We start from the raw sequence: 24,747 nt of genomic DNA, 5'->3' as shown, positions 1-24,747 counted from the left end.
GAATTATACAAATAGCAATAAACTTCTGTGTGTGTGTGTACCTCAGATTAAAAGCATGCAGGGTGTTTGATAACATTTGTATTTCTCACTTCACAGAAGTCACTAAGACAAACGGATTTTGAGTCTATGGCCAATTATATGTCAGCCCCATAACTTGACCTGTTGACCGCATCAGGCTTAATTGTTTTTATTTATATTTTAGCTAGAGGAACCCTATGTACCAAGTTTTAAGCACACTTTGTGAGCCAACATTTGTAATTTGTTTCGGAATAACCCATTTCTTAGTATAATGTGAAATAAAACAAACAAAAATAGAAATACAACCACTTTTTGAGAAAGTAAATGGGTTTAAACCAGTAACTGTAAATTATATTTCTGTTGGTTTAATGCTTTTAGGCAAACGGACACTTTTTAGTGGCTCTTACGAAGCATATTTTGAAGCTATGTTTAAACTGTTGTAGACTTAAAAATTGTTCTTTCATTATAAGAGCAAATTATATGTTTTCGTATATTGGGTTTATATTGAGGTTGTACATTTTGCCATATAGGGGCAATATATGCATACACATAAATAAAATCTGTATTACAATATTGACGAGCATTATTTTATTTGGCTGCTTTACCAAATATCCAGGTTAGTGAGATTATTTTCTTTAGTGGTAAACATTCATTTTACTGAGGCTGATCCCTTAAAAAAGATATTGTCATTTTTTTGTCAAATCAGTCGTTTTTCATGTAAAGAAAATAAAATTGCAACCGATGGGCAAGATAATCTGCTGTCCAGACTAAAGGCACGGGTTATCACAAGAGAAGCAATCAGCAAACCATTTCCTAATCAAATATCAGACAGGTAATAATCAGTACATTGAAAACTCATCATTATTCAAAAGCGAGAAGCAAAACAAATGTGAAAACTCTTTAACAAAAAACGCTCAAATACAACTGAAATATGCATGACCATACTACTGTATATAATAGTAATATAATATATGCAATGAGTAAATGTTATTTTTCTGTAATATATACGATTCATCAATCAGTGAGACTTGCAAAATAAAAGCCACGGTGATCAATAACAGGTTCATCAATTAATTGCTACATTCCTAGCGATGACATATAAAGTAAACTCATAAAATAGTCAAAGCAGTTTTATTATTTCTTAGATTCGCTAACATGTAGCTGGAAGAATGTCTAGACAGTTACATACAAGCCTATTAAAATTTGCAAAACTTTGAAGGCTTTTTCTAACTTTTGTTATACTTTAATATAAAACAGCATTAAAAACACAATTAAATATTTGTTTTACTCAAATGCAAAACACAGATACCTAAACACATTGTCAGTTGTTAATAAAAGCCTACAGTGCCACAAGTACATTTAATTCAATGTTTTCGTTATTTAAAACATTGTTCACTGATTTAGCAGCATTTCTTTCTCTTAAAATGTGGTAGAATTTCAGAAGCAACACAACATCGAATAAGTACAGTATTTACAGGTTGTTTTACCTGTGCCTCGACTAATGTTATTTAGTTGATTTCCTGTCCATGTCATTTACAGTAAATTGGAAAAACCACCAGACAGTTAAGATTGCGCATTAACGAACACAAGAGTTCAATCTGGAGAAAATAGTGAGACATTTTCTCGATGCTAGACATTGTTACGGATCTTAAATTGTGTGGCATACAACAGTTATTCCAAACGCGTAGGGGTGGAAGTCTTGACCAAAAATGGTTACAGTGTGAATCAAAATGGATTTTTTATTTAAACAGGGTACAGCCAGAGGGATTGAGCAAAGAACTTGCATTATCATGTTTTCTATAGACTACTGTGCAGTTTTCTATAGACTACTATGCTGTTTTCTGTAGACAACAGTGCTGTTATATTTGTCTGAATTCCTGTTGACCCTAATAAGCTATAAGCTGTTTTCTTTTAACTTTGATATGTTCGAAACTGTGTAATTGATCTAATTTAATCATGAGCTATGAATATTGATTTATATATTGAAGATAGCAGCAATGCGCTGGAATGATGTAATTAACTAACTTTTTGAATATGACTTTATTGTGATTTGATTGTCCTGCTAGCTGTGAACATGCTGTCTATCCTTGTACTGCCTACTATTGTATTATTTCTGTTTGTGCACATAATGCATAGTATATATGGTCCATATATGTTGACACTCAAACACCTGTTTTTAATTGTTTTCAATTGGCTGTTTTGCACATAAATATCACATCAATTAATTGAAACAACTATTTATAAACGTGTGTGTTCTTTGTTTCTGGTAGCACTGATGAGGGTCAATGTTTGACTGAAACATCTGCACTTTTAACTTTTTGCACAGTATGCACATTGTGTTTTAGCCTGTCATTAATAAATACAGCCTGTTGTTTTTCATTGAATTTAGCGTTGGTGCGCTTCTTTTCCTTCGGTGTGCGGATCTGTTCTGTGGCGTGTTACCTGTGTATTTGTGGAGATTGATGCACCTGTTAGGCGCACTGCCTGTTGGACATTGTTTTTAAGGTGTAGTGAAAACTTCTTCTCTTTACTTTTTCATTATAGAATTGAACAGTACGTGTGTTAAATTGCTTTTTTCGACTGATTTACTAAACATTGGCTTTAAAAAAAAAAAAATGTTCAAGGAACAAGAACTGTTGAGTTTCTAAAATGAGAAAAAATAAATCAATACTGTTAGTTGTCATAAAAAAGTACTTTTTGAATAAATTCTGTGACGGCCATATTATGATCCATCCCTGTTCAAATTAATACACCCCAGTGTTTTTTTTTTTTTAAATGGCTTCAGAAGTGGCAATCCTTCAAAGCGTTCTTGCAAGTGTGTGCACCAGCTACTTGGTAACTTGCCCCTGATAACAAAGTGTTGGCATTGAGAAGAGGTCAGTTAAGAAAGTAAAGATCTAGTAAACAAATTGCCAGCTACAGGAAGGAAAGTGTATTGAGAAATTGGACATGTGCCAGTATCCAAAGTGCATTCATAGGTCTTTCAGTAGTTAAAGTGAAAATAGTATGCATTGTGATAACTTTAAAATCAATTTTCATAACACAGTGCAAATACATAAATAAAACTGCTGCTTCCTGTAACTTATTGCTTCATATGCTGTAGGTCATGTGGTCTGATTGCTTGACCTCTGGGCATTTCTGAATATGGTAACTGTGGGTGTCTTGTTTACCAGCTGCAGCCTCATTGTTCAAATCCACTCTTTATTTCGAGTAAGTTTGTACATCATTTTATGTAGAGGCAGCACAGATTACAAACTCAGAGGTGTTATTAATATTAAAAATAGCTGAAAAGAAGTAGATTGGGAGACATAATAAATATATTTTTCTCCATTGCTTTACAGGGGAAAAAATTGCATCCTCATATAGGGTCATTATGCATTTATGTCTTCTATATGTCCCAATATACATTTTTTTAATATCTGCACTTATGAGGGAAAATTATCACAAAGGTGTTAAATAAATTTGCCATACCTTGCCAGGAAATGCACTTAGTTAACTGGAACAGACTTGCATATCATACTATCTGACTCCTCTCACTACAGGAGACTTCACAGTTCTAGTTGCTGATGAGGAAAGGGATGCCTGTGCATAGAAAGAAACTTGTTGCAATGAAAGAGATTATTTTAGAAATAGCAGCTGGTCTCATACCGGATCCTGCCGAGTCAACGCCCTGGGGGCGTAGAGTTGATGTTAAGGCAAAGGTGGGGGAGAGACGTTGACAGGGGCAAAATAACAAGCAATATTACTGTAATGTTTTTAACATTAGCTAGCTAGATTAAGTTTAGAATTAGACATGTTTAAAATTCAAAAAGCACAGCACACAGTTACTCTAATGGATCAAGAAGTACAGTTAATATTTATTAACACTAGAACTACCATTGCAGTCATTTTTAAAGTTTTCACTTTAAACATTTTAAGTACTCTCCGTGTTAGAAAGATACACGGTTGTCCCTACTTGACTTTTCCCAAATGCATGTATTAAAACCCTGATGGCATTTGGAAGCTCTTTATGTCTGCTGGACCTTACAGAAATCAATTTCTTTGTTTTGTACAAGGAATACACTGGGGAAAATAGGAGAGATTTCATCTTGAAGCTAGCCACAGTGCTCCGCCAGAAACGTTTTGACCAGAAATCTGCAAAGCAGCAGATTGCTGCAGCTCAACCTGGATTCAGTGCTGCACCCAGTGACACACACGAGAGAAAACATTATTTTGCTTTAAATTAAAAACAACTTTTGTTTTTGCATTTTTGTATGTAGATATACATGTTTACACACTAGTTTCTTTTGAAATGTTAATTTTATTATAGTTTTTCATTTTTTGAAGTAGTGCTTTATATGTGGTAAGTTAGAAAATAACCCCTTTTATGTTTAATTGTTCATTTAAATCCGGCGTTTCGGCTGCGCAGATGTTTGGTATGATGTGCTTGAATAAAACTTTTGAGTTGTATCAGATAGTTTGTCTTTCATTTTAATATTGTTGTTTAAAATGCAACCCTCATAATGATTGCCGGTGGTGGTTTTAGGTACAAGCATAACCGCGACGGTTATAGTGTTAAATGGTGAAATAGAAAGTAAAAGGTTTGCCTGAAAAAAGGGTGCTGTATAAGCCTACTGTAGTGTCATTTTGAATCTTCATAACAGACACATTAACCTTTTAAAACTGAAGTCTTTGGTAAAATAAATAAATAAATGGATTGTAGCTTAACAGGAAAACGTAATCAATAGGACTTAGAGTCTGTATTGTCGGAACCAAAACGAAAAATGCTGACAATTTATCAGTGCACAGAGCAACTGCTGTACTGCACGGCTTGTTCTACTCACTCGAAGCGCAAAATTTGAAATCCCAGGCATTATTTGCATATGGTTATTTTTTTTTACTTATTTATTTTGGTTATTAGAAACTGTGAAAAATTGACATTCAGCTGGAAGTGGGGGTGGGCCGATAGTTCAGACATGGGCGTTGTCTCTGCAGAATCCGGTATATGATGTTTGCTGTCATTCTGAATAGTGCTGAATTAAGTGTCAAGTTATTTATATCTAGTATTCAGCTAAATTCACCAATAGCTCTGGATCTCTACCTTTCTAATGTTTAACTTACTATTTCATAATTGACTAGTATACTATACTATACTATACTATACACCAGTGGCATAGATGGGGGTGGTGTCACTTCACTTCACAAACACACTATCACCTGATTATCACCTGATTATGTTGGCCAATCAAAATCTGATTTTTATAGCAATTGCTGGGCGTAGTAATTACTAGCTTGATCAAAAACTAAATTGAAATACATGAAAATATAATATTTTTAGTGGATGAGGAAGGGGGAGAAAACGTAAATCCTTTTATGAATTTTCAAAAGAAAACAAATGTTTTGAAAGGATACACATCGTTGCAAATACTGCTGCATTGAGGTACATGTTCGCTCTTGACATACTGAAAAATAAGCAACACATTAAACTAAAACAAGAAAGTGAACTGAGAAACAAGCAATCCATTTATGTAGCTTTTACATGCGCTTTAATAAAAAGAGAGTGCAGAATGTGTTAATGAGTTTGTCAGAGCGCTGTGCTTTGCTGGACAGACACCGTTTATTTCAGAGAGGTATGTATCGCCTAACGCTTACAATCTTAACTAAATATTTGACAGAAAATGGTGATGCTTTAGTTTATAAACTTACATGGAACGCATTGTTGGAAATGTCCAGTGTGATTTTTAATGCGTCTTCCGATGGCTTCCACCACCCTGATTCTGCTTCATCATACATGCCAGGGACATTAAACCTAATCAGAAACCAGAACTGCTACACATCATATTCCACATGCAAAGTGTGTATACTGAGATTTTTTCCCCCCGATTTTTGCCGATGTTTCAATAAAATCTATTATTTATCCCTATTTTAATATATGTAAAATAAACTCAAAAAATTTCCAGTAATTTTTTTTTAAGATAAAAACTGAAAACGCGGAACACTATGATATATGCAGCTCCACCGAAGTGATTGCACTCATCATTCAAATTGAAAACAGTTTAAGTTACTCTTAAATTTTTTTAGCAGTAATATTGTTTTCTGTTCAGGCTGTGTGTGACTAGTCAGTGCCAATTGCAGTCAGTAATGGAGTCCAGTATTCAGTTTCCTAAAGTTGATTTCTATTACAATCTTTGTCTTAAAGTTCTCCTTGCCGACCATTTTCACTCCTTTCCTTCTCACCTGAGACTTTTTACAATGACTTCCAATCTCCTGTCTATTTCTATTAATGTGGTTCAAGTGCTCTGCTTTTAGTGCTCCAGAAATTACTTTAGCTGCAAGTTGCGAATGGTATTTTAAGAGCAGTTGTGTCTCATGGTGACAGATGTTTTGCACATCATGAAGACCACAGAGCTTTTTGTTAGGCAGCAATTTCAAGCAAAAATCATAGGCTCTCGGAAGAATAATGTCAAATTGTGCTAATTATGCGAAGATGCCTCGCACAGCAAACTGCAACCCTGTGATGATTACAAATAATCAAAACCATGAGGCAACAAGCAGCAGCAGCAGCAGCTGTTTAAAGATAGCAGTGCTAGGTCAAAGCAGTCTTTGGAAGGTCCAGGTTTGGATGGAGAGTGGTTTGAGGTTCTTAGTCCATAGTCAATGGAAATGCAGGCATTGCACACTGATGCAGAACAATTTATACTGGTATGGGTCCAAATGGCCAAGATCCAGAGGGTCAGTGCACTAGCCTTTAACTTCTGGAAGCGTGTGTTCCAACTAACACAGCCATCATTGAGTAGCTGTATATTAAAATCACCACTGTTTGGCACGGTTGATGCAGGCAGGGCAACATTGCAGGTCAAAAATAGATGCAAAGGTTGGGCAATGGCACTGATCTCATGTCCCCAAGATGTACTGGCGATTAGTGGGAAGGTACTCAGATGCTCCTTTTGCTATCCCTGCTCCGTTGAGAAATAGACTTAGGTGTCTAGGTCACCCCACATCTCCCATGAGATTCAAAATTCAAACTGTGCAAATGTTAAGAAAATAACCAAAATAGACTGGATCTTATTTGATTTGTTCAAACTGGTCTTTAATTGGAAATGCCCTGTTTTGATGTTTTAGATACGCTTCGTTAGAATTAAGAAAGCTGAAGCACTGCAAGCAATGGCTTCCAGAGCAGGTTATAGGAAACCGGTCGTACAGGACTTAAATGCTCTCGCAATATCTAGATCAACGTGTTCTATTTTTTCCCCCTCGTGTTCTCCTTGCAAATTGATATTGCTTCCAGGTTCTGGTGAAGAGATCTGACGCAGGCTATCAGGGATAATGGACTGTTTTATAACTAAGGCCCTGTGTGAATTATGATTTCACAGGCTGCGCTGAAATCATGAAATTAGCCCAATACCACGATTTTTACAATATTCTTAAGAAATAAAAATAAATGATTTCATAATTTACTATTTGTATTTCATAGGAAAAAAAAAATCACATTAATGAAAACTGTACAGCTCTGCTGTGTGTACTATTCGCAATGCACACAGTGCTGTGCCTAAAAAGTATCACAAGTAGGAGTTTAGAATTAGTAAAACAGTCTGGTTGCTTGTCAGTGGTCACCGACGAGTCGACTGATGCTCAAGATCAGTATGGGTTACACATTGAATTTGTTTTGCAAGACCTAAATGGTGAACATGCATCTGACATACTAGAACTGAAAGCTGTCCTTGCAGATACACTTTACCTACAGGCTGTTAATTAAAACACCGTTTCACAATCTGTTGTAAAGTGCTTGAATAACTTTGACGTAAATTTTGATGATGTCAGTGCGTTTATCTCTATATTGGGAAAAAAAAAAAAACTGTACACATAATTTATAAAATAGTTCCGTGCACATTCCACAAAGTACGATAATTTACCTGTGACATTGCATTAACCTGAAACTTTCATTACCATTTCTAATAAAGTAATACACATTTTTAATAAATGTAATCCCCTAAGGCTGCAGTTAACCACTCATTCCAGTCAGTTTCATTTTAATTTTTCTTCTCTAAAGGGAAGTCGGAGGCATTATTTATAATTTATATTACTTCTTATATACTTGGAGTTATGCAACGTTCATACCATTACTAAGTATGAAAATCCATGCACAGTTACACAGACTCTGTTTAGCGTACAGTATGTTGGATAGGGGGTCCTCAACTGCTTAGATTTATTTTTGTTTCGTGAGTTTCATGCAGATTTAGCCCTTGTTTTAAGGATCGTCTGGGTTAGATTCTGAAAGCTATTTACTCCAAATCCTCATTAGCGCAGTTCTTTCAGAAAGGCAAAATGCACACAGTAGTTACTAAACCAGCAATAAACAACCCAGACTAAAGCGCTTGTAAGTAGTTATTTTTTTTTAATTTATTTTTTTATTAGTTTTAGAATTATTGTAATTGGTGTGTTTTTTTTGTGTTTTTTTTTTAGGAAAAAAAATGTGCCAATGACGATTTGGATTAAAAAGCCTTGAGAATCTAGCCTGTTGTATCTGTTTGATTGTCACTGATGCAAAACATAAATAAACACTTTTGACAATAAGCATGCATTACATGTTGGCACAGGGGTTAAAGGGGACCACACAGACCCCAAATTTTAAATCAACACCTTATTTTCCAGCGAAACAAAAAATAAATGAGTGGGGTATTTTTCTGTATATGAACTTGCCCTCTTTACCTCTTCCAAGGGACTGAACTGTTGCTTAACCCAAAGCCTTTCCTTGTGCTGCTGTATGATGTTTTGGGAAGCTTTTGCTGCAGTATTCTAACAGGAAGCTAAATATTGGTTTTGTACAGACATGACATGGCTGTGCACATGCATTTGGTAGTTTTGGCAGTGAACCGCGATGAGATGTAGTTCTTAATGTTTAATAAAGACAGCTCTTAATAGAGATAAAACGGTTAATCTACCTTCTGTTGATTTAACTTTTTTTCTTCTTTGACTTGAGGAAACATGACCGAAGGTCAGTGAATGTACAACTTTGGTTATATTTTTTCAGTTGGATGGGATAAAGCCACATTTTTCATGAAGCTGATTAAACATTTGCTTTGGTAAACAAGCTGGTCTTGAGGTGTAACTCCTTCTGTGCAAAAGGGAGCAGCATTTCAAAAGTGGGTAAAAACATCACATTACAAAAATAGCTTTTTAGCTTAAAGGTTTAGTAGAAAACGACGTTGTTTTAGGAACCAACAGCCTTAATTAAAATCCTAGTCCTTCAGGGTCATTACTTACAAGACGGCATTGCTCTTAACGTAAATGTATACCAAGGTGCACTAATGTTTGACTGACTGAGCTATTGAAGGCTATATCTTGGCAACTATTTGCCCAGATTTGATGAATATATGGATAGGAATTTGTTATGAGATGCTACATACAGCGGAGTTCAGTTTTGGTGACCTGTAAATATACACCCTTGTACAGACTAAGGGTTGCTGCATTGCTGTACAGAAGCCAATTGACAGGCTTCACGTCCTCCTTCTCTTACTTTGGAAACTTGCTGTCTGACTATGTTGCCCATTGGCACATAACACTGTAGGTGTAAAAATTCCAGAGCAGAGGGTCCTATTATCTGCCCCACTCCATTGCCTTTAACCAATATTTGTTCTGGTCGATTTCGAGGCTTGCTGAAGTTGTAGTGACTTGGCGTCAGGTTTTCATTGTACATTTTTCCCACGCTAGTCAGCCAGCCAGCCTGCATCCACCAGTACTCTCTCTGGATTAGAGTTGAGGCTGTAGCTTGTATCTGCAGAGAAGGGATAACACAAGCAGGGTTGCAAGTAAGCTCTGCCTAGGCATAACCTGTGCTTGAAATGATTGTAGATTGCCAGGACTGTAATACATGAACGTGTATGACATTGCCAGAGCTGTACTTAGAATAAAGGGGGATTCAACTGTAAAATACAACACCCGCAGTCTTTACCCCTTATATAGTGACACTCTTTTCAATGTTTTAAATAAAGGGCTACTACTACAAACCTTTATGTAATGCTGTGGTAGTGTACACTGAGGTATAATGCAAATTTTGTTTTAGCATTGCATATATGGTAATAGATTTTAAGTGGCTTGCTAAGCAAGTTGACAATGCAAATATTGTTAGTTCCAAATACACTTGCCCAGAATGACCCAATATGAATCTTTTGCAAAGTCACCTGATTGGGACTAGTCAAGCAGACAGGTATATTATACTGTCTGAATCAATTTTGCAATGCCTTTCCATCTTTGTATTTTTAAAGGATCACCTATAAAAGAGATAGCTACACAGGCACAGATGACTTTCCGAAGCGGGTTCAAAACTTGGTTTCCTTTGTGCTAATGAAAGACTTGACTGAACTAAAACATGTTGCTTCTTGTTCAAAGTCCCACTTACAGTACAGCTCTGGCCAAAAGTTTTGCATCACGCTATAGATCTAATATGAACAAATTTTGCTTTATAAACTGGAATGAAACCTGCTGAATTATGTTAGGTTAACATATTGAATTACATACCACTTTGTAGTTATACTACAAAAATAAAAAGAAAATTACATTTTGAAATCTAACATGGAATATTGTACTACTATGACTTTTGCAATATCATTTTGTAGTTTCTTTGATTACATGATGTTAAATAAAATATCTGAGTTCTGCTCATATAATTTATTTTTTATTATGTCTCCTAAAAGTGTTTTGGCCATCGCTATAGTTAATGTTTTTTAGATAATCTATGAAAAACAAAGGAGATTTGGACAGTTAACAAATGCACCACAGAAAATTAATAAATTACAGCTTAAGTTATTTTTTGTAACGCAAACAGCTACCCACCCACTTTCAAATGGAGATCAGAGACTGCAAAGGCAGAACAGGCTCAATTGCAAGATAACTGAATACTTAACCAGCTGTATTTCCATTTGAACGATTTTCTCTGTGAAAAATGATTAGCATATTAAGCGAACCAAACAACAGCACAGCAAATAAATGAAGTAAAACATATATATATATATATATATATATATATATATATATATATATATATATATATATATATATATATATATATATATTGGTACAGCTCACACAGTAGAAATTACTAAATAGTGCAACATGTACATAGCAACAAGGATGGGCAACATGAAGTCAGAGCTGACACTGCCAAGCATTCTAATCTCTCTGGATATCATAATTGAATGTTTTTCTTATTGTTCTCAGTTTTATGGGTTTGTTCTTTCTGGACATGAAAGTTCTGCTATTAAGGATTGTTTGTTTGGTAAATCCCTTTTCTGGCAAAACCAAAGCCCTTGGTCACATGACCACAACAAATCTCAGCACTCCATTGGAATCAACATTAAATGAATCGCATCTAAATTATCTTCATATAGTTTTTAATATGTCTTAATCCTAAAGTTCTAGGTGATGCAAAACTTTTGGCAAGAGCTGCATACAGTAGTTTCTTTAAAAGAGGTTACCCAATGGTGGCATCATTTTTGTGCTAATAAAGATGTAGTAGATTAATAGTGAAATTGTGTGGGCTGATTGATCAGTAGTTACTTTGTGGCTCTTTGCCATTTTTTAAAGAAGTGTGACACAGTGGTCCTTGTATTCCCTGCTGCAGGCTCAGATAAAGATGCTCTGACTTGTTCATTCAGAACAGAAAATAGGAGGCACTTTTTTACACAGAGAATTGTGAGGGTCTGGAATCAACTCCCCAGTAATGTTGTTGAAGCTGACACCCTGGGATCCTTCAAGAAGCTGCTTGATGAGATTCTGGGATCAATAAGCTACTAACAACCAAACGAGCAAGATGGGCCAAATGGCCTCCTCTCGTTTGTAAACTTTCTTATGTTCTTACGTTCTTATGTTTAGCACCCACTGTGGTGTCCCTTAAGACTGACATATCTTTCCTTCTAACAGCCCCCGGACTTATATACCGCACAGTCAATCATGTGCCACGTCATGTGGCTACTCTAGTAAAGTGTCAAGACGTGTGGTCACAAAATGGTCTTCAGTATGTTTAATTTCAGAGTAGTAATGCAAACTGAGGTTGTTCAAATGTACTGTACACAGATGCTCGTGAATTATCCATTACGGATGAACATTTCTGTTGCAATAAGTGTTACAAATTGTAACAGGTCACCCAGTATCTGTCTGTAACTGTATTAAACTGGCAGATGTAGTACAATTTGAAAATAGCTGACAATTTCTCACAAAAAAAATAAATAAAATCATAAGTAGGAAAAAAATTAATATTATTTGTATAGTAATATTGAAACAAAACTTTTAAAATGAAATGACAAGCATTTTGACTAAGTCTTTCTCAATGTTAAAGTGGTTTTAATAGTTAGAGCGTTTTTATTAATTTGTGCAACAGTTAATAAGAAAATCACTAACATTTTTTGTGGTAATGAAATTGCCTTAAATTCTACTTTATTTCTACATTTCTATAAAAACACAGCAATCAGCAATTAAAAATGGCTTTAAACTGGGTCCCCATTGGTTCACTAAATTGGTAAATACACTGCAAGGTTTATATCTTGTTAACCATAAAGGTCATTTTATATCTTGATTTATATGGTTATTTTGAGAAGGCCTCATTATGACCCTGATTTCCTCTTGATCCAGTGAACTTATGTTTTGTGGTGTCCTGGAACAGGGGCAGCGGTCTGTGTCAGTGTGCCAGGTAACACAGGAGTGTTGAGGAGACGGCCTGTTATTTGATGTCTGCTTTCAAAGCCAGGGAGCCTCTTGGCAGCTAGAAGTGGAATATTTTGATTCAACTTGCATTGGTCTGTATTAGCCAGGGCGGACAAATAAATAAAAACACCAGGTCAATAAAATAGGATAAGCACATTTTGAATAAAAAAAACATATCCATTCAGATCATACGGAAAACTGACAGATGATTAGAGACATGTCTGAGGACTCTGTACGGTTGCTGTACGGTTTTAAAAACTGTTTTTGCTAGGTCATATTTTTGGTTCGGTTGGTTTACATTTAAAATAATACTCTTTTTTTGAAGTAGGCCTTCTGCTGTGAAATTCCTAATGCAAGACATAAAATACTGCATGTGATGGCACTGTTCGTTATGCAGCACCCATCACCCTAACAATTACAGTCAAACAGATTTAAAAAAATAAATAAATAATTCAACAGCATTTGTCTGTAACTAACAAATTGGGAAGTATAACTAGGAACAAGACAAGTTTCTAGATTTGGATATGTAGGTTAATAATAATAATAATAATAATAATACAGAATTGACAGCAATTGTCTCTGCTCTGGAAATCTTAAAATAAACCAGAACAGAAACTAGTCAGATGAGCACAGGTTCACGTCCTGGCTATGCAAAGTGGGTGTTAAAGAGGAAACTGGCTTGCTTGTGGGTTTGGAGGATGCCCTCTGGCCCTTCAGTTCTACTGAGCTGTATGGGGAATTGTTGCAGTGAGGGGAAAAATAATTGGACATTCTAGAAATACATTTTAAAAAGGGCATTGGTTTACAAGGTAGTTATCAAAGAGTTTTAATTTGTTTTTTTTGTAGATAATTGGTTGCCAGGTCAGGAGGGAGCCTGAAGGATCCACAGAGCGCTACACCCGATGGATTAATGGACTGACTCAATCACAGCTTCTGACTCAGGTAAGGCACCGTTTCAGTGTGTCACTGCTGTGCTGAATTGATGAGCCTGATAGTGACATACAAGCTTCCTTGCCTATAAATTATACTAGTGTGTTTGCCAGGTACAAACCACAAAGTATGGTTTGGTCCTCCCTGTTCAAAGGAACTACTTGCAGTCCCGTACTGTTAAACCAACAATGTTCTCTTAGCAATCCCTCAGCCTGATTGAAAAGCCATGGTGATCTGGGCATTTAGCAGTCATGCCCCTTTAGTATGAAACTCACCTCAAGGTTCTGAGAGAGTTGATATTTTCATCATGGTTGAGTCATTGCTTGGTAGTGCTGCACGAAACGGTTATTCGGACAAAGCTTTCCACTGAAATCAGGTGCTGACAGTCAGGTGACGGTCATTGTTGTCGATTGGGCTAATTTACCATTCAAAAAGAAACAGGTGAAGAAACAGCTGCTTGGAATTGCAGTGATTGCTGCTTTGCTTAGTCTTTTCAGTTGTTTCACTTGGAATGGTAAAATAGCCAAATCAACACCAATGACCCTCATCTATGGTGAGCTTAGTGACTAACCGGTTTGTGCAGCTCTATTGCTTAGCTAGCAGTGCATAGTTTGTTTTTTGAAAATAGCCTTTTGCTGCTCAGTCACAAAGTATTCTATTCACTGGTATAGTTTATGGCTTTAAATTGAGAGATGTTGATAATCTTTAACCTCCTTCAACCATCAGTTTCTGATTTCACTACAACTACACCTAACCACAGCTGAAACTGTATAGGGCATGCTACAACAAAATACAAATACAAATAAATGTTGCCTGAAAGCAAAGTTTTAATCACCTGTGTGTGTGTTGTGACCTTGTTTAGTTTTCCGTATTATACAATGCCATAATTGGCTTTGTTTTTCCTTAGTGGGATGGTACCGAATTGAAGTTTTGGCATCGGAGAGTCTCTTTGCCTTAGGCCAGCTGCCAGATTCAAACTGAAGCAGCAACTCTGGCAAAAGCAAACCCTAATTAGCGAGAACACAGATCAGCTGCCAGAAAAGGATTTCAAGTGGCAGAGGCCAGGAATGACTCACTGTGGTGAATACTTGACAAAACGTTTTATAATGTTCTTTATTCCCGCCTAAAATTTGGTATTTTTGGTTACTGTTTTTGATAGAAATATGTAAGGCTTACCTGTCATTTCTGTGTGTCACGGCTTAGAAATGGAGTGTAACGGATAATAGTTTGCTTGACATACAGTGATGATGAATTGCAGTCTATCCTTTGGGGGGGGGGGTTCTTTTAGCAATAATCTTGAATAGGATCATTTTAAATCATTAGTCAAAACTGATGTGATTTTTTTTTTTTTTTTTTAAATAACTGGGAAAATTGCCAGAATAGAAAATATTCTTTCTTCTGTAGCATTTTTCTTTTCTTTAGGAAAGTGTTACAAAACACCTGTGGCCCCATTTGTAGTTTTTTGGGTTATCATGAGAACTGATTGACACCTTTCAGATGTTGTTATGCAAGAGGGTAGTACTACTCTTCTATAGCCTTCATTCACTAAAGAAAAGTCTTTATGTTTTGCCACTGTCACATATTAACAGGATTGGTTTCAAAGACTCAAGTTAACACTAATCTTTGACAACCTAATGTGACACCAGCCCTTAGACAGTCTTGTTTTAGTGTGTAGATCTCAAAGGGGCAAAAGAGAATAATATAAAGCTCTTTTTCCACTGTTGCCAGTCTCAGATGCATGCTGGGATGCATTCTTGTTGAGTACTATGCTCCTGAGCCTAGTATTTGTTTCCACCAAGAGTCCTGTAAGGCTCAGTCTTGTTATTTATTAGACGCCTGTGCGGAGAATTGGAAGTAACATATGACCCTGATGGGTCATAAGGGATTATTATAAATATTGTTATTGGTTAAACATACAAAGAATCAGTAACGTAGCATTAAAAAAAAAAAAAAAAGTAATATTAAATAATTAAGACCCTCTAAAATGTAATGTTGGTTCTACACCATTCCAAGCAGTTAAATGTATATATCTGAGATTTAAAATAATTAAAAAATTGACCCTTTTGAAGTTCTGATGGATTTTCCTGCATTGAGTCTGTGTTCTCACTCATCCTTTTCTGAAAATTCTTATTCTCTCCTGACTGAACAGCCACACATTGGCAATTGTGTTAAGAAGGGATTTGTGGCAGTGGAAACGCAGCTTGAGTGTCTAGCTGTTTCATGAAGGAATCTTGTAACTAGCTGTAGTTCATTGACTGAATTGGAGTCATTAAAGTGGCCTGTTGTCCCTTGTGCCCAAGGCATGTTTTACCAGTGCTGAAAACTATACAGTTTGCAGTTCACGTGCCAATGTTCAATCAGTTATGTCAGTCTCGGTGAATTTATGTCAATGCAACCTGAAGACATTTTGTAGATAGATTGTAGATGTATTTGCATGAAATATTACAACTAATGTAGTATTCTCAGCTTGGTTAAAGCTTAAATACATGTAGTTTCTGCATTGTTTGCATTTAATAATGGCCATAACTGATTATTAATGTAGCAGTTGTACTGCACATGTATGCATACGATCCACAAGTCTTCCCTTTACCTGTAATCCCTGTAGAGTAAATGAACATTCCCTGCTCAACAGTTTAAGAACAGTTTGTCAGTTTCCTCTCCCTCAAAATGCCATGGCTGACCATCAGAGCCATAGCGTGACTATTTGAAACTGCCCTCTTAACAATGAGATTGCACGAAGATTGTATGCCTGTTTTATAGCTGCCACCAACTCTGCTTTCTGCAAATATTGTATAGTTTGCTGTACAGCAAATTAGTCTGCAGATGTTTACCATTTAAGCCAACAGTGGTTACAGCAAGTAGCTTAAAGTATGCATAGAATTGACGTACCATGTTTTCACCTTTTTGTTTCACCATTGTACGATAAGCAAGGACAAAATGGTGGCCATGCTCAGATGCAGTAGCCCCCTCAGTTGGAGAGAAAGTGCATTATAAATGCAAGTTCCACTCCATATCTGTGCAGTTCACTCGTCACCTGGAACCGGGTGGGTGCCCACTGTGATTTGAGGGCAGTGCACAGCCACCTCTAGAACAGGAAACAGATATTACACGGTCATAGCTCTCCACATGGGCCGGAAAGCCAGGCAGCCGCACACCGCCAAGAAGGAAGTGTCCCGAATCTGGCTGACTGATGTAGCTTTTGGTCATGTGCCACATGCACACAGGTTTTCCGGATGTGGGCAGATTTAACCCCTCGCAACCTGCCCACAGTTTTATTGCAACATTGTTTTATTTTTTTTTTCATGATGACTGACAAGCTAATAATACAGAAAACTGGCTTCCACAAGAGTCTGTGTGCACTGAGATATATGTATTCCATACATACATTTGCACGAATGTATGCCACACTCGCTTTAGCTGTGCCATCTAAACTGTGTGGAAATAACTTTTAGTTAGAAACATTTTAGTTAACTTTTATATTAAGCATGGTGCACTGTTGTTTGTTGTTTGTTTTGTTTGGTAACTGTATGTACCCTTGTATCTGCCCTTGACAGAATGTTTATGCCTGACTTTCCATCTTGGTGAGTTTACCAGTTTTTATATATATATATATATTGTAAGATAGCAAGGAGGGGGTTAAAATTACTCCCTGCTAAATCCATGTGAGAATGCACTGTGGGTGAACGGGCTAATTGTTTTAATCGTTTAGTGATTTAGTTAGTCCCCTGCACCTGGTGATAATTATAAATTACAGCCAGGTGCAGGGTATTTAAGAGAGGCAGCCAGTTTGATCGGGGCTGCTGAGTGAAGAGCCTGACTGCGTGTGTGTCCAGTCGTATTGAAGAGAGTGCTGAGTGAAGTCTGTGTGAGTTTGTGTTCGCTGTTTGTGTCAGGTAAACGGCTTAGCCGTCCTGAGTGCCTTAGTTAGGTTCCTGTTAATGTTAGTTAGAGCTCCAAGAGAGAGCTAGGTGTTTCTTTCTGTTTTGTTTGTTTTGTTTGCATTCATTTGTGTTTATTAAAAATAGCACGTAAGCGCTTCAAAATCCATTTCCGTGTCCTGGGTCTGGTCTTAAAAGGGCAACGAACCGTTAAAGTGGCGCAATCTTTCAAAATATGTATAACTAGCTGTGCTTGTCATGGCTCAGTTAGTTGTTGGGTTGATGCCACCACCACTCCAGCTATCTCCTGAGTTATTTACGTAGAATCCTCAACTCTGATAGACTAAACAGACAGCTAGATTCTAGATTGTGGTATTGGTATAGCACCATTAAACAAATAATAATACAGATTCATAATGCTGGATTAAATCTACCTCTTATTAGGATAATCAGCGAAATGGTGGCAAATTTCCACTGACTGTGCAAACCTGGATGTTAACGTAAATCAACAAGTACAAAAACTACACTGTGACATAAAGACCCAGCAAGCCAGCCAATGATGACACATATCCATGATGTTTACTGAAGTGAATCGTTGTCTTTTTGCGAGTAGGGTTTTCACGTAGCTAAACACCCCCAATAGACTCAGGAAACGGGGGCAGGATGCATCCGGTATGTGTGCTGCACTGCAGTGACTTGAACCGAGCAGATCGTTTATTTAAAGATTTGTACTTGGCTCTTGTTTGCGCCATCCCATCTAAAAGGACAAGCACAATTATAGTTGCACTGATGCAGTCAATGAAGAATTACATTAGGTAAATTAATAGGACTGGGGTTTAACTATCTAATCTAAACAAGTTCAATAAACTATTTCCTGTGTAGATCTTTCTTGTTCTTTTCAGTAGCTGCTTACCAGAAAAAAAAACAGAAAAACCCAATACAAATACACATATTCCCGTAAGAAAGACTGGCTGAAAATGCATTAGCTACCTTGAAAATAATCCTTCAAAAAGAATATGTTAATACAAAAAAATTACTGTAACTCCTTATCTCTTAACATCGTGTGAACACAGCCTACAACTCAGTCACATCTTAGAATGACTCTACAAACTAGTTAAGGAAACTAGCTAAAGTTTGTTTTTCTATTGATGCAACTGTGTACAGCTGTTCTCGATGCAGCTTTTGAAAGGGTTAAAAAGTTTGGTATGCTCATGCAACGCAAGCTGCCTCAGTGTGTGTGTGCAGGGCCAGCTACAGTAAACAGGCACCATACGTGAATCTGAACTTTGCAAACTGAACTTTTCCTGAGCCTGTTCACGCTCACTGGCCAAAGCAATGGCTTCAACACTGCTGCGTTGTTTTTCCATGGAGTATAAAATCAGCTCATTGTACTGCGATAATGTATCCCTTGATTTCTGCTGTTCAAACAACCCGGGCTGCACGACTAAACAAAATTCTCTTTCGCCCACTGGCTGCCACCTTCCAGATCATAAAATGACCCCCTCTATATTTTCTTTGGAATTGGAAAAATCGAATCGCCCCCAGATCTCGCCTTGAGCTTGGGCCGCTCCCAAGAACAATGAAGGTCTTTCTGAGGCAGTGGTGGCAGATCAATGGATTTTTTGAGACCTCCAGAAAAAAAGACATTTTTCTTTGCCTTCTGTCATATGTCATGTATTTAGTTTTGTATTTTCACAGTGCCGCTGAACCGATGCAAGTTTGTTTTAGACCCTGGTGACACAGCTGTGTGTTCTCATGGCCTGCTTCTCCACACGTGGGTAGATAAAATAGTCATTTCCTGTTCACCTGCAGTGTGCAAGATTAACACAGTGGTTTATTGTGGCCTGCCGGTACCTAGGAAGTTGAGGAGATTGACAGATTAAATGTAAATATGTAGGAAGAGGGGGCAATGAAAATAAAACACATTATTTTCATACTGTGTTGATGCCAGAGTTTACTGGGATATGAATCAATGAAAATAGTAAACTGTATAGGTCAGTTTAAGCTTACTGACATTTTTTCAGAATTGTTACATTGACATGCTGTTCTAGCTTATATTGAAACACATATGTTATATTCTTCAAGGTAATACATTTGTATTATATAAATAATCCCAGTGATTTTTTCAGACGTTTATTTATGGGTGCTTGGAACATATATTTTAACATCCCAAAGATGCTCCTTGAATAATTAACGCAAATGTAGCTTTGAACATTCAAGAGCTAAATGTTAAGTACTCTACATTAATGTATAATCTGAATGGACAGGGTTGGAAGAGATCATTATTGAGCTTCAAGGCTTTCTAGTTGAGACATTCTGTGAGATGCATATTAACTTTTGGTGAGAATTCCTGGAAGCCAATTGAACAAACTGTCTGTTTTGCTGTCGGCAACATTCACAAATGCCAGCTCTGTCAGTCAGTTTCTCTGTACCTCAAGGCTGTCCAATCTGTTTGCAGAAGACAGAAGGGATTTCTTTTTTTCCCATTATATTTATATACAGTTTAAAAAATAAATAAAAAATGTCCCCATTCCTTTAAAACTGTTTCTTACCTTTGAATGTGCTTACCATTTTCTGTTGATGCAATATAGTGCTTTAACAGTATGCTAGTCATCTTACTGTGTAATTATTCATATTTCTTAATTCTTCACTTTCCCTATGATCTATGCTCTGCAGGGGTTGCAAACTGACCCATTCCTTCTGTCTTGAGACCCACGGTGGCATGGAATTTCCTAGCCAACTGCGTGGTTGGGACCTAGTAGATTCAATGCATCTCTGGGGTCTGGTTTCGAGGGGGGGGGGGACTTTAGTAAAAAGCAATGGGGCCAAACCCACAGCTCTCTGATCTATAAACCAACCACTTAAAGACATTCAGAATTTCACGAAATCACTGTGGTCAGATGTGTATTGATCTAATAACTAGCTTGAAGTAAAATCTAAGGAATTCAAACATGAGATTTCTTTCTTTCTTACTTGCTAATTGTGCCTCTGGCATTTAGGGCAGTGATGAAGCTCCTCCACTTCTGTCTGTTCCTGGCAAGTCTTTTAATGGTTCCCCAGCTGTACCCTAGGTTTTTCAGCTCAGCTTCACAGCTCTTTACCATGTTGTTTTTGGGCGACCTTGTTTTTGCTTGCCTTCAGGTGTCCATCTTATTGCTGTTCTGATGATGGAATCATTTTCCATCCATCTGTTTGGCATATCTCCTGTTGTACGCTGCATGACCCAGTCGATGGCAACATAGGAATTTTAACAAGCGGGCTCGGCCCCCCTGGGATTTTGATAGGACGATGATGAACTTGTAGATTGTTTGACACTAGGACCATGTGGAATGCAGGTTGTAGCTCCCTTTTTTAAATCACAAATTAAGAAGCTATAAAAATGGAAACGCTAGCCCGTTTATCTGAACAGCTGGGGAACATAGCAATGGTTTGTATTAAGCGTTCAGATGTTTACAAAAAAAAAGCAATACACATACATGTATTGGACTCTAAAGGTTTGTTCAAAAATGAGTATTTTTCTGATCGCCCGTATAACGTCACTCTGCAAAGCACTTCTGACAGTGTACTGAAGTGTTATTTACAAGTATAATAAATGTAAAACTGAGTCAAAGAAGTGAAGCACTGCTGTTTTATTTGTATGCATGTGCATATCAATTAATTGCTTTCAATTTTTTTTAAATGTTAAAAAAAGGAAAAACTGTAAACTGAATTCAGTACTGAAAACAAGTTTCAATACTATTCTCAAAACAGCAGGCTGCATTCCAGAGTGCTGTTGGTCCAAGTTTTGCACTTACATTTGTGTGGATATTTCCCCCAAAACAATGAAGATTGACAGTTTATGATGTTTGAAATTAAATCAGCGATAATACAGCATCACGTCTTTATGAACAGCTTCTGTACAAGTTTAAATTCCAAATTAAGTTAACTTGGGTTCCACCTGTAGTTTGTAACTTGCATTTCTTCTCAATAGAGTCTTATCTCTTCATACACAAAAAGACAAAACATTTTTAGTGAATAAAAAAAAAAAAAAGCTGGCATTGTTCAAAACTGAAGGTTGTATAACATGCCTAGGCAAAGATCTGTGCGCAGCTCCCAACCATTAGGCACAAAACCCTGGACCAGGCACATGCAGATAAGAACTAGAATATGAAGCTTATGAGGAAGCAACTGAGTGTAAATCACCGTCAGCGCATACTAGCATAGAAACATAAATGATATCCCTCTTCCCACAGTATATAATGAGTAAAAGTTCAATATGTTCATATTTTCTTATGGTTTTTCCTTTTACATTTGCTTTTGTAATTTCTAAATATTGTGTATGTAAAATCAGTGGTCTGGTCACGAACCCCAAATAAATTGTACATTTCTTAACTTTACTATATGGTAAGACTATTGTTTCAAACATATGTTAACTAAAAATAAAAAGTCTTTATGAATTTATGTAACAAACGTGTACATTTTCCAATGACTGAGGCGACGGCAAAATTCTATGATACATTTTCACATGTGTGTGGTCAAATTCGAAAATAGTTCGCTGGAAAAGATTTCTGTTTATTTTTGAAAAGGTTTGAAAAAGTCTGGGAACTCTGTTCCGTCTACCAAAAAAAGTGCAGGAACTTTGTTCCGGTGCGTTCCGCCAGGACTCGAGCACTGCTGTTTGTAGACATTCATGTTCGGTAAGTTGCCGGGTGAGTGGTGTGAGACTTCTCCAACTTGTATGCTTATTAGCTTACCCCCCCCCCCCCCCCCCCCCCCCCCCCCCCCCCCCCCCCCCCCCCCCTTCAAGTTTCAAACTCTGCGTCTATGGATGGCAGTGTTGAAGAGTATTGCAGACATGACACACCCCTGACACACTCCTGTTGTGACTTAAAAACTGAGCTTGCTGTGATCAACACTGCATGTAAAGTAGGAGTAGAAGCTTTCGATGATGTTGATTATACGGAGAGGGATTCCATATGCCTGCAGAATGCACCATAGGCTGGTCCAGTGAATGCTATCAAAAGCCTTCTCAAAGTCTATAAAGTTTATGTAGAGCTGCCGTTGCCATTCTGAGCATTGTTCTATTGTATTACGTAGAGTGAAGATCTGGTCTGTGCATCCACGTCCTTTCTGAAAACCGGCTTGCTCTTTTCTGAGAACGTTAGCAACTGCCTCTGATATACGCTGGACTATGATGTTACACAATACCTTGTTTGGCACAGATAGAAGAGTGTTACCACGTCATTTATTACAATCACTGAGTGTTTCTTTCGTTGGTATCTTTACTATAACCCCACTGGTCCACTCATCTGGCACTTTTGCCCTTTCCCAGACTATGTCCCATTTATATACTTAACCAAAAATTTGCTTCAGCATGTTGCATTAACAAAGCATTGGTGTTTTATGGCTGTTGGAAACAATCATGTCGCTGATGTGCTGTGAGAGAGGTAGTGAGGACACTGGAGGTGTTTTTAGGAAGTCACACCTGCAGTACTGCAAAAACAGTTTAGAATATGCACTGCCTAAAAGAGTATAGTGTACAACTCTATAGTGCACTCTGACACCTTAATAGATCTGACAGTGAGCTAGTTTATTTGTGTCAGAGAAGCATAATTCTACACTTGTTTACTTCAGCGCCACACCAGGCAATTATAATTAGACTTGCCATAGTGAATGAGCACATCTTTAATTACAGCCATTAGCCATAACTTGTACGGGGCAGTCAAAAAAAACCCAAGTGGAGTCTTGAGTAGAGGGTGTGGAGACCTGTTCTGTTGGTCGATTAGTCCAGTTGGTAGGTATCTAAAATTATTTGCATTATCAAAAGCATAACGTGTTGAATAACCCACGTTTTCTTTTTAATTGCATTGTGTGTGTATTTGTGGCATTGTGAGTCGCATGGCATTGTGACCCGCAGAGGACCTGGCTCACGAGCCCGCTGTGGTTTTGGTGGGATGGTGACAGGAAGGAAGGAAGGAGGTTAGAGCTGAGGTGAAGAAGTGCTGTATTACCCAACACGCTGATGCAAACCAGTTTGAGGCAGTTTTGTGTTAAAGGGATCTTCAGCACAGGAACCTGCAATCCAGTGATGTACCAGACCTTTTTTTCGCTTGTGGACCAAATTAATTTTTGGAATTTAGCAGGGGCTTATTATGGAACAATGTGTTTTGTCCTGGAAGATTTCGTTGTTTTGCCATGCAGCTTGTTTGCTGGCAAAATCAATTAATTTGTCTCAATTCTGTTGTTTTTAAATGTTAATAACATTGTATTGGGCATATTTTGTTTTCTGTTTTGCTTCTTTTTCATGGTTGTTGTTTTTTCAATGTCTTTGCTGCATATTTCATTGGTATTTTTTCAAAACTGTGTTATACGGAGATAGATATTTTTTGTGTTGTCCCTGTTCAAAATTCCAGCAACTGCTGGTGAACTGGAGATCATTCAAGAGTTTGTAATTGGAACAAATACAGTATTTATTGTCCTCTTACTGGTCATTCAGCAAGAAACAACAAACAGTCGATTTTAGAACTTAACAGTGAAGGGATTTTAATGGTACTAGGGTCATTCCATACCAACTCAACCAGAGCTATTGCCTGACCGTCTCACATTTTGCTAGAAAAATTCACCTGGGAGTTTTTGGGCCCGCTGAGTTCAGACATGCTAATCATTTTTTTAAATTTCCTCTTCGAGCTGTGACCTGGCAAAGGCCAACCTAAAGTGAAAACGTGACCCTGACCAGAAAAATCACCCTTGGCTCAACTTAAATGCTACCATCTACACAAGTAACTAGATGTGTCACTGTAACAAAGAAATTTAAGTTCCACACGCAAGTTCATAACCCCTCAGCTCCAAGCTAGTGCCACTGGAAGCACACCCTGTCACTTTTTACTCTAGATCTAACCCCAGACAATGCAAAGCTGAAGAATAACGCCAGTTCGGTTAAGACTATGTGGTACTTTAGCCTCACCAAAGTGGCCATAAGCAGTGCTTGAATGCATAACAAATGCAACAAAAGTCCACAGGTACCAAAATGTTTTGCTTGATTCTTGTAGCTCTCATCAACATCTATCCAAACATATCTTTGGATGATTTTTTCACGTGTGTTATTTTGGCCTAGAAATACCAAAATTGATAGAAATACCAAAATTCAAATTTCAGAGGGGGTTAATGACCAAAAGCGTTTCACTAAATTTGGAAGAAGGTTTTTACAGCAATACTAACATTTTAGGACCCACACCCTTTCAGGGTAAAGGGTTGGGCTGCAGTT

At 37.3% G+C, this 24,747-nt stretch overlaps 1 protein-coding gene across 5 annotated transcripts in view; it reads left to right on the top strand.

Moving 5' to 3' along the window:
* The window catches only part of b3gntl1 (UDP-GlcNAc:betaGal beta-1,3-N-acetylglucosaminyltransferase-like 1), a 112,806-nt gene that overhangs the window by 22,333 nt on the left and 65,726 nt on the right, over nt 1-24,747 (top strand). For 4 of the 5 annotated variants that reach the window (XM_041221256.1, XM_041221257.1, XM_041221258.1 and 1 more), the window contains one exon: nt 13,543-13,638. In XM_041221256.1, the coding sequence (XP_041077190.1) occupies nt 13,543-13,638 (96 nt within the window). Of the gene's footprint in view, nt 1-13,542; nt 13,639-14,579; nt 14,707-24,747 lie in introns of those variants that run through there. The other variant, XM_041221262.1, reaches the window with a different exon arrangement.

Source organism: Polyodon spathula, chromosome 21 (assembly GCF_017654505.1).
Source record: "Polyodon spathula isolate WHYD16114869_AA chromosome 21, ASM1765450v1, whole genome shotgun sequence".
Classification (NCBI taxonomy): domain Eukaryota; kingdom Metazoa; phylum Chordata; class Actinopteri; order Acipenseriformes; family Polyodontidae; genus Polyodon; species Polyodon spathula.
This window is presented reverse-complemented; position numbering and strand designations above follow the sequence as displayed.